Genomic DNA, 11,097 nt, shown 5'->3' on the forward strand with positions numbered 1-11,097 from the left:
TGCTTCCTAAATTCACGATTCCTTGATTGATAAATTTATGTGTTCTTGGTTCAACAGGAGGCTACACTGACCATATGGATATATTACAGTGACGGCACAGCGGCACCCTTGAGCATATACAACCCAAAAGACTATAACCTACAGGTCAGCACACTGGACGACAAGGTGGTCTCGGTGTCACAGGACCCGCATCTCCGCTGGCCCACAGTGGTGGCTGAAGGAGAGGGCTCAGGGGAGATCATTCGAGCAGAGATGACCATCTGTGAAGCCTGCCAGAAAACCAAACGCAAAAGCGTGCTCTACTCTGCTCCCGTCTATGTTAAAGTCCGCTTCGGGCCGGAGGAAGACTCTGAAGAAGATGTAGACTACTATCAAGGGGGCAGGACAAGCCAGGGAACCTTAGCGGGCACGAGAGAGGTAGAAGAAACAGCCTCTACTAGGAGATCAGTTCTGGATGGAGACAGCTACGAGCTGACAAACAATCAGCCAGCCAGCATCCCTATCGATTACACCAACTTCCCCACCACTAGCATACAATACGGGGAGGAAGAAGAAGAAGAGGAAGAAGAGGAGGATGATTTTGTCCAGGCCCCTCGGAGTCTAACAGACTTGGAGATTGGGATGTACGCCCTCCTAGGTGTCTTCTGCCTGGCCATCTTGGTCTTCCTCATCAACTGCATCATCTTTGTTCTCAAGTACCAGCACAAACGTATTCCTCCAGAGGGCCAGGCCAATGTTGACCACTCTCATCACTGGGTGTTCTTGGGAAATGGGCAGCCCTTGCGGTCACAGAATGACCTCTCACCCCGGCAGCCAGAAAGTCCAGGAAACCCTCTGGAAGGGGTGCAAACTTGTTGTCATGGAGACCACCACAGTAGTGGCAGCTCCCAGACAAGCGTGCAGAGCCAGGTCCATGGAAGAGGAGATGGAAGCTCAGGGGGGTCCACCAAGGAGCACAGTGAGGAACCCCTTAACTCACCCACCTCCAAACGCAAGCGGGTCAAGTTTACCACCTTCACCACTCTACCCTCAGAGGACATGCCCTACAACTCTATCCCGATAGCGGACGAGGAGGACATACAATGGGTTTGCCAGGACATGGGCTTTCAAGACCCTGAAGAACTGCACGACTACATGCGTAGGATAAAGGAGATAGCCTAGAAAGAGCAAGAAAGGTGCCGCAATTTAGTTTCACTTAGTGGCATTCACAAATGAACAATGGGAACAAACCATTGTTTTCTTTGCACAGTGCCCTTCCTCTCCCAGACACTCAATTTCTTCCTTTCTTTCTTTTTTTCTTCTTTCCTTGAAGCTTAAATCCACAAATCCCTGAAGACTATTCAATGGCTTGCTATTCTTTTGTTCTGGATATACACCTTCAGAGTGGGTCAGATGTCTCAGAACAGTACTGACACAATAAGGAGGTATTCTACTGACCCACAAACGCTGGGTGATGTAGGGCTGTTTGTGCGTGGTGGGACTCAGTTCTGGCTTTTGTTTGTTCGTTTGTTTATCATAAATGCAAGTATCTTCTCTAACAAGAGGCCTTTGAAGTGCAGGTCACAGAACCAGAGGATGTTGGGACGGATAGTTTATGTTGAGTCTTTATTGAAAATGTATCATTTATGCATACGTAAGAAATACTGAGAACGAGATGATGCTGTTTGTTTGAATGATTGCCGTGTCTTAAACACTCCAAAAACACTACGCATGGTTGGAGTGGCAACCTAGCGTCTGTCAATGTGTAATTTTTGACTTCTAACTAGTGTCCCGAACCCCAATTCAAGTCTCCCCAATACAGGTCAGAAAGACCACGAGCCGGTTTGTTCAGATGAGAAATTCCAACCAGATGTTCAGAAGCACTTAAATAAAAGTGAAAGCTTCTTTGTTTAAACAACTAAGCATTCTGATAACATTAAGTTGATTTGGGGGTGTCTAATTTCTTTAGGATTAAACCTGTTTAAAGATGTAGGCCCAGAAATTCGAAGCAATGCGCAATCCCCTTGCAAAATGTGTGTCTCGCAAAAATTAGTGCTTTTGCACAAAAATTGATATTTTCCAACACGGCACAAAACAGTTGCGCAAGTTGGAAAATAGCAGTTTTTTGCTCAATTCGCAAATGTGTTCATGCCTCGCAAAACCACCTGCGCATTCATTACCAATATAGCAGAAATGCACAAGAGCTACACGTGAATGCGCAGAATTGGAATACTACACGACAATGGGCTGTTAACAATACCCTGCCAAGCAGCTATCATAGGTGTACAGTACATACCAATATTCCTCTGTGTGTAAATGTAACCTGCACATGGAATGCAGAATCAAAGCTCAACACACATTGGTAGCATTGGCACCCCCGAAGTTGCATGCCCTCCCCCACAAATCTATAAATAAGCTACTAAATGGAGAAATGAAACAATGGACTAGAGGATAGTATAGGCTGTTCAACATATAACGCATATAAAAATATATTGTAGCAACTTACTAACTGGATAAGCGTCAACATGAAGGAGACGGACAAAATATCCCTGTAGCATCAAACTCCACTCTTTATTTTACAGAAACGCGCCTGTCAGCCGGTTTTCTGAGTAGCTCCGACCCGTGCAACTTACACTATACATAAACATATTTACGAAGTGTGGACTGTAAAACAAACCCACAATGCTGAAAACACAACTCTATTCGGAAGCCCCGAAGACGGGAATCTCAGCATGGAGCAAGAACGCTGCCTGTGGATGCAGCCTGCACATGTGCATCCCTTACTCATACTCCTGCTGAAAGCCCCTTCCAACTGCCCCCCACTCACCACGCTCCCTGCTCCTACCACACCTGTATGGCATAGTCAATAGCATGGAATGCAGATCGTGGGTGTCAAAGTATGCTTCTGATATGAATGAGAAATAAATACGGTAACAAAAAGTCAGTTGTGTCCTTATACACGAGTGTGGAATTACCGGGGGAGTGGCACGAAAGGAAAGGGAGCCTTTGGAGAATGCAACAGGGATATTTTATGGATTGAGCCCTTGGGCACTGCAGCCCTTTGCCAATGTTGCTGAGGATAGGGCACTTAGCTAAATGCATGTAATGGAAACATTCTGTGCATTGCAAGTCTGTCACGCGCATCGCAAAACTTAGCCATTTTCATTGAAATTTGGCTTTCGGAGCAATTCAAATAATTTTGTGCTTAATTAAGCATATGAAATTTGCGCACATGCATACATTTGTATCTAATGTTTATCATTATCACAGGCATTAGCATGGCTAATAAGCTAAATGTTTAAAGGGCCATCACAGATTCTACGGAATTCAAACACATATATCTATGCTGTGCTGTTGGGAAGTGAGTTTATGATTTCTCTACTTCTGTCTCCATAATTTTGACAGGTGTCACACAAATCTGAGTACATGTTACCTATTCTAATTCATTTATATTTTTTGACTTTCTTGTTTTCTGTTAAAGTACCATCGTTTTTTTTCTCAGTATTAGCCGTGAACTATAAGTCGCCCTGGATATGGGTGTCTGTTATATACATACATTACCAACAACAACAACAATAATTAATAATAATATTAATAATTCAGCTGGAATCATCTGTTTTTTAATAGCCTATACATAACTTGCTTGACAAACCTGGGGGGCAGTTAATTCAACTTAAATAAAACGGGCTGAACGGGCAGTGGAATAAGAAAGGAGCACCTTTCGTACATTTAAATTCAAAACGGCGACAAAATTTACCAATACAGTAATCAGTAGCCTAGCCTACTACTGTATAAACAGTGTCTTTGATATTGAAATCTATGTGAATGCAAGGTAAGGAGGTGCAAACTGTTGCTTGATTGATCTAGGGTTGATATACTGCTGTATGTGTCTATTAAAGTAAAGCGTTCCTGCATTATACAGGTAGTTGTTTAGTATCTGCTGGCTCGGTCTATGTTACATACTGACGGTATGCACTATGATACCGTGCTGTACTCGTGATTCTGTTTTGGGAGTTATTCTTTCAGCACCAAGAAAGCATGCTTGGGAAACTGATTTGTTTTGTTTCAATCCGAAAGAACAATCATGATTGCTGCTTCCCTGTTTCTTTTTTAAACATGTACTGTATTAAATCTAGTGATGCTGCTCTCACAATCGTTCTTTTGAATATAATCATTATATAGATGTGGACGGAACCTTGTATGATCGCTGGGTGTTTTCCATTGTTGTAGTACCTCGGAAAGCGCCTGCATTTCACTTCAGTGATTGGGTGAGTGAGTGCTGGAGTGATGTGTGCGGCATTAAGGCTTGCTTTTAAAAGCGTTATTTTGTGCCTCGCTAAACTGGTTTTGTGCTTGGCGCATAATTTCGAACATGGCAGGATCTTGCAAATTGTCGTCCACTCCCGCCAAATTACGATATGCATACATTATATGTGTGCACAGCGCAAAACATATTGTGGCACGCAAAAAAGAAGTTTCGAATATGGCACATGTTGCACATTCACGCATAACAGCTATTTGCAACGTGCATAACCTTCTCCGTGGTGCGCAAACCTTTCAAATATCTGGGCCGTAAACTTTAACATATTTTTGTAACCAATACGAAAAGCCATCGTAAGTAGCCCTCCATTACATTTTGTAAATAACTACTGCATTTGTGTATAAGACTACATGTGGACAGCATTTAATTGTATATGGAAAATACTGGATGAAATATTGAATATGAAATAAATTAGCCTACACTGTACACTTAGTACCATGTAAACACTATAGTTAACACCTATAAGCTAATGGCATTAAACGTTTGAACACAGAATCCATGTTATTCTTTTAGTTGTGTCCATTAAACTGCCCATGTGTCAGATCTTAAGTAAAGTAATGCTGTTTGTCAGTGGTGGGGTTTGATGACTGGTTTCCCTGAATAATTAAACAGGTTCAGGAAACATTAGATGAGACATAAAACATCTATCCCAACATTCTTTGCATGAAAGGAAAGCTCCTACTCAAAATTAGTGAGCTTCTGAATTTGTAAATGTTTGTATTGTAATAATTATCTAATCATGCTTATTAAGTAATAAAGGAAGTATGCTATCATGCATTTCAAGACGTCAGACCTGCCACCCTACTGGCTGTTGCTGTCAGATCTCGGAATTAAATTCAGAGAGATACATGCTGCACAATGTGAGATTACAGGAAGAATTTCTCCAGTCTACTTCTGTAGAAGTCATATAGATCATGTTTATAGAAGTAGGGATTCCATGGTCTCTTGTAGACTCAAGAATTCCCATAATTTTTTCATACCATGTGGAACTCAGAAATAGATTCCAGGACTGCTGTGCCACATCAAGTAAGCTTCTGTACTTGGGATCTGGGGAAATATCCTGCTGCAGTTGCTGGTCAAACTAGCACAACTTCTTAACCCTTTTTTCCTGGATATAAGCTGGCATTACAGCTATAGCAACCAACGAATAACACCACTTGCTTACCCTGGAGGACACCTGCTGTTTGTAGTGCTAGGTGGTGCAAAAATACTAAATGGAAATGCGAAGCAAAGGTCAGTGGAGATAGAAAGTGTAGGATAGCAGGCCTGTAGCGTTTATTAATGAGGTATTTTTTATTAAGTTCACAATCTCTCTCTCACACACACACATTAAAAAGCTTATGAAGATGGCTCGGCCTCTGTGTAAATGCATGTGTGTTGGATGAAAGAGGGGAATGCTATTGTGGTTGGCTGGAAAAATCTAGATTTTGTAGATGCTGACTTTCTGCTGGGGGATATAACCCAAAGCTGATTGATGTATTACAGTATTAAAAATAAACATGGAACACGAAGCGCCTTAACTACAAGCTACAGGAGATAAGGAACGAGTTTGGGGTTCTCCTCAATGTTTCTAGACACAGTGTTGATAGGAGATAAGGAACGAGTTTGGGGTTCTCCTCAATGTTTCTAGACACAGTGTTGATAGGAGATAAGGAACGAATTTGGGGTTCTCCTCAATGTTTCTAGACACAGTGTTGGTAGATTCAAACCACATCCAAGATGGCTGAACTTTTCATATTCTGAACTGCATTACTGAATTTCTGACAACTATTAAATCATAATTATTTTACAAATGATATCCAAATGTTCAAACCTACAATCAAAAATTGTGATGAAAAGGGAAGAGGTTTATATATATATTTGAATAACCATTACACCACTGGAGGGAGCCACATCTGGATTTGTTTTGAGTATTTTACAATATCAGACACCGGGATTGCATCAACCAATTTTAGGGATGTTCCCAGGATCCCCACAGATAGGTGCTGTGAATCCTATCCCTTCACCAATGTACCTACACTAAACTACGCTGAGTGCAGTTACACCAAAATGTTTGTATGCTTAAGTTTTATTTAATGTATTACCGTACCCCTTTCTGCTTGGGTTACAGAAAACATGATAAAAGAATATATAAAGATTGATGAAAACATTGATAAAGCTCTTATTCAAAATTGTCCAGGAAAAACACACCCCATAGAGTTATCAAACCAAAAATGTAGGGGTCTGTTAGTACCCTAAGGTGTTTCATATTAGTTTTATATATTTTATTCCTTAAAAAAATAATTCATTGTAACGAGTACATACTATTTAAAGCTATACTACATTCAACAAAAGCAATTAAGGCCATTTAAATTTCATCCTCATGCATTTCATAGTTTGCAGTTTTGTTCTGACATGTGTTTTTGGTAATTTCTTGTGTTGCGTGAAAGCAATACTATCACCCTAATTATAAACAGATTATTATTAACTATAAACTAAAAATAGTAAAATAGTCATTTTCAATATACAGGACATGAATAGTATAAAATGGGGTTTCATCATCTTAAAAATAGTGACTTTTAATAAGCAAAACGTTCATGCTCTAATTATTTAGAAAATAAGTCAGAGAGGAGGCCATTCTGCCCATCTAAGCTCATCTGGTTCCTAGGAGCTGATTTGATCTTAGAACTTTGTCAACAACAACATGACTAGGTAGCCCATTCCATCCCCTCACCACTCTCTCTCTATGTGAAGAAGTGTCTCCTTCAACAACATGACTAGGTAGCCCATTCCATCCCCTCACCTCTCTCTGTGTGGAGAAGTGTCTCCTTCAACAACATGACTAGGTAGCCCATTCCATCCCCCCCACCACTCTCTCTATGTGAAGAAGTGTCTCCTTCAACAACATGACTTGGTAGCCCATTCCATCCCCCCACCACTCTCTCTATGTGAAGAAGTGTCTCCTACCCCCGTGTCCTAAGTCTCAATTGTCACTAATAATATAGCAGGCATTTTGTTGAAATGTTATACCTGTTCAATTCAATTTGGGAAATAAATGACAGGTGATTGAAAAATTAATTCCCCAGCCCACTAAATACAGTAATGCATAGCAATCAATGTTTTAATGCGCACTTCCTCAGTAAAGCACGGTGTGTAAAACCATGTGATTACCACACACTTTATTAACAGTCACTTTTTCATCACGCACTGCAGCATACAGACGTAAATTGGGTATACATGATCAAAAACTATTTTAAAACGTACTTTCATTTACACCTGTAAACAAACTGTTCCTTCCTTAATGCTGAATTAATTAAAAATACATTTTACACACACCAGGAAACCTCATTCATTGACTTCTTGCTTTCAAGAGTGACAAAAAGTAGACAAATATACCTTTAACATCATTATTCTCACACACAGTTCTCATTAGTCAGTGACTACATATACTCTGAACAAGAATTTAATTATGAATCAAATATTCAAATGTTCGCAGTGAAGCTGGATTTCCAATGTCAAATGGCTGGTCCATCTTTGTTCTCATAAGTATTCAGTTTGCATTCAGTGTTCTTTAAAGTAGAACACTTATTAACTTGACTTGCTAACATGGATTGGCAGTATCTTGGACCATCACCATGTCTACATTTGTAAAGCAGAGAGGCAAAACAAGTCTTCTAAACTGCAGTGGTGACAGCCCAAGACAAACCTACACAGTCTATTCAATACAGTGTCCAAGCAATTTAGAGACATGTAAACATCTCCGTAGTCAATAGCAGGCAACAGTATTTGTAGAACAATTCTTTCTATTAGTAAGCCTATCCAAACTACCCACAGTACCACCGACCCCTTGACTGTGCCGCTAAATGTTGCAGAGTTTCAGGTTGGTTTGTGCCAGTGACAATTTGGAGTAAGAGCTTTTGAGCCGTCATATCTATTGCTTGTAGTAAAGGAAGCATGTTTTTTTTTTGTTAATCTTATTTAAAGAATTCCCCTGCATAAAGGATGCAAAATGTGCTTGTCTATATGTGGTAAAGTCAGCCAGCTACAATGTCCAGCACTGGGAGGCACAGACAGATTCATTCCATTTGGACGCCCTGTTGGACCCTCTATAAAGCTTTAACTTCTGAGTTAAGAAGTTTAATATATTCATGAAATTTAGACTGTTGTTAAAAATGTACTGAATACTGTATTCCTAAAAAACATTCTTTCAGTAACTCCATAAGTATATGTTTTATTTTTTTTTATTTTTAGCGGTTTACATTATCAGCACCAAACACTGTGTTGTATATGTTTATTCTCCTTGGCGGATGTCTGGATGTCTGTCTCAGAGGCCACGTGTGAGCAAGTATAAGCTTGAAAAAGCGAGAGAGTGTACACACAACAGGGGGAAATGCCACTGGGGAAAGGGTCAATACAAGTACAAATTGTAAATCTCTTTCCATTTATGGCTTGATACAAATATTTGGGTAACACTTTAAAATAAGTGTCTGTTCATGACTATTTAATTCCATACATCTTAACTGTTGTGCACCTGTTATATTTTTAGTTCACGACACTAAGCTAAAGAAATCTTGCAAGCCACGCTTTCAGATAGCGTTGCACTTCCTTGATCCTCCTGGAAGGTGAAATTGTCCCCACCGCTTCAACAGCTTCCGTCTTTAACCAATAAGCTGCTTCCCCTGCTAACTAACATGCTTTCAGCCATGACCCAGAAGACACTGCTGAGGTGAAATGGCCTAGGAAGTGAAAGAGCTGTCCTGAGAGGCATGGAACCTGAGAACATTCTTTAACCTAAAGTTATATGGAATCAATTTGCTAGCTACAATCACTTTAATAGTATATAACTAGTTAGCAGTAAGTTACAACTACAAACAGCTATTGTTTTATACTGTTTTGTTTTGTTTTTTTACTAAATAGGGCCCCAAAATTATTTTCCGCTCCCCACTTCCTGTGTTACAGTTAATAGTTTTCCCTTGGCGCAATAGGAAATGACAGGTGGGGTTTCATTACTTTACCTGTAACAAAGGAAGTGCACTTATTGAGTTGTGACAGCCAAAATGGCCTTCCAGTTGAAAACTATAAGATTGATGAGAATGGTTTTTGAGAGAAATGTAAGGTCTTGGTAACTGCATGGTTTTCTGAAAGTGTTACTTATTTCTGCTGAGAGTTTAATGAATTAATTGAACTGTAATTTATCAAAGCTGAGATATCAACAGTAGTATATTACGTGATTACACCAGGCAGGACAATACTCAACAATATATAATTTGCTTATCCCATGCTGTGTAGCCAACAGCGGTGTACAGCCCATTCAATTTCTAAAATCTCTCTGGTGCACTCTGCTGGAAGACGGAGGTATTGGTTTTACACTTCAAGCTGCACTGCATGATAACTGTGCCTCGAGGTACCTCAGGTCTCCTGTGAACCGGGGACATTTTCCATGAACCCCACAGTATGTCGCTCCAGTAAACTACATGTGATAACACTGAGATCTTATATCAGTATAGTTTGCTTGGAAAAAACATTGACCACAATGGAAGTTAAAGAGTAAGTAGCGGGATTCCGAAAAAATATAGTATTTCACGTCTGCACGTGTTGCTACAACTGTTTAAATGAAGTACCTGTAATTGTTATTTTTATTGTTAACATCCTGACAATGTTTTACACTTATAACTTTAAAGTTTCAAAGCTCTTTGCAAAATGTCAGCTCTAGTGCACTGATAGTGTAAGGAGTATTGCCCACATTGTCAAACAGGTAACACAGCAATAACGATCTATGATGTGGTATGGAACTGAAAAGCCAGAGCACTTGTTATGTTTGTTTTTTTTTAATCGCTCTTCCTGCAGTAATTTTAGAGGATAGATCTCAAACCCCAGTGCACTAGAGCGGCCATTTTAAAAAAGACGTTAAAGGCGTAAAAAAGTTGTCAGGATGTTAACAATGGAAGGAAGTAACAGGTATGTTATTTAAACAGTTGTAGCAACACATGGGGATGTATAACACTATATTTTTTGGAACCCTGCTACTTACTCTTTAAGAGTGGTATATTAAGTCATCATGACAGATTAATGTACATAACTAATAAAAAAAAAACAGTGGTCCTTATTGTACAGTGAACACTGTGGGACCATTCTACTAATGGCATTCACTCAACACCATAATCTAACACCATAATCTAACCAGCAATACAAAGTGAAGGAAATATGAGTGATATCAATAATATATCACAGGAGTGTGGTGTAAGAAAGTGATATAGTGCTGGTGGCAGAGTGCGTAAAACTTGTAATTATCTGTTCATATATGACACTTAATTTAACATGTTACCAATTTCTGTTTCTACATAAACTACAAAACAAAAGGCACAGTAAGGGTATAATTGTTAATGGAAACACTTATTTATATATACACCATGTAAGATTGTATATAGCGTTATGTCATCCTATTAATATTGCATTGCCATGTCTGTCTAAAGCTTGATTTACTGTTATTTACCTTCAGTGTCTGTGTCTTTAAACAAATAAAAATGTACAACACGGGGCTTGCTGGTTTTCTTTGGTTCGATGTTAACTGACTTCCACTCACTGTGCAGCGCTCACTTGAAGGAAGCACAAGCCAACATGTATATTCATATCTGAAACAAAAGCACACTCGAAATGTGAAAAAAAACAGCAAGATATCAATAGTGCCCAGCCATTTAAAGTGGAGATATCAAAAACACAAGCCAAGTTTCAAGAAACCATTGGGGCAACTCTGCCTAGCACCAAGCAAATAGGCACAACTGTAAAACCCATGGGGGCCAAGGTTGCCCCAATTGTTT

At 39.7% G+C, this 11,097-nt stretch overlaps 1 protein-coding gene across 2 annotated transcripts in view; it reads left to right on the top strand.

The window, feature by feature from the left end:
• The window catches only part of LOC117429367 (transmembrane protein 132E-like), a 260,360-nt gene extending 249,542 nt beyond the window's left edge, over positions 1 to 10,818 (top strand). For both annotated transcript variants that reach the window (XM_034048768.3, XM_058998343.1), the window contains exon 9: positions 58 to 10,818. In XM_034048768.3, coding sequence (XP_033904659.1) covers positions 58 to 1,161 — 1,104 coding nt within the window. In that variant the 3' untranslated portion in view covers positions 1,162 to 10,818. The remainder of the gene's footprint in view (positions 1 to 57) is intronic.
• The last annotated feature ends 279 nt before the right edge of the window (positions 10,819 to 11,097 follow it).

Source organism: Acipenser ruthenus, chromosome 24, assembly GCF_902713425.1.
Source record: "Acipenser ruthenus chromosome 24, fAciRut3.2 maternal haplotype, whole genome shotgun sequence".
Taxonomy (NCBI): domain Eukaryota; kingdom Metazoa; phylum Chordata; class Actinopteri; order Acipenseriformes; family Acipenseridae; genus Acipenser; species Acipenser ruthenus.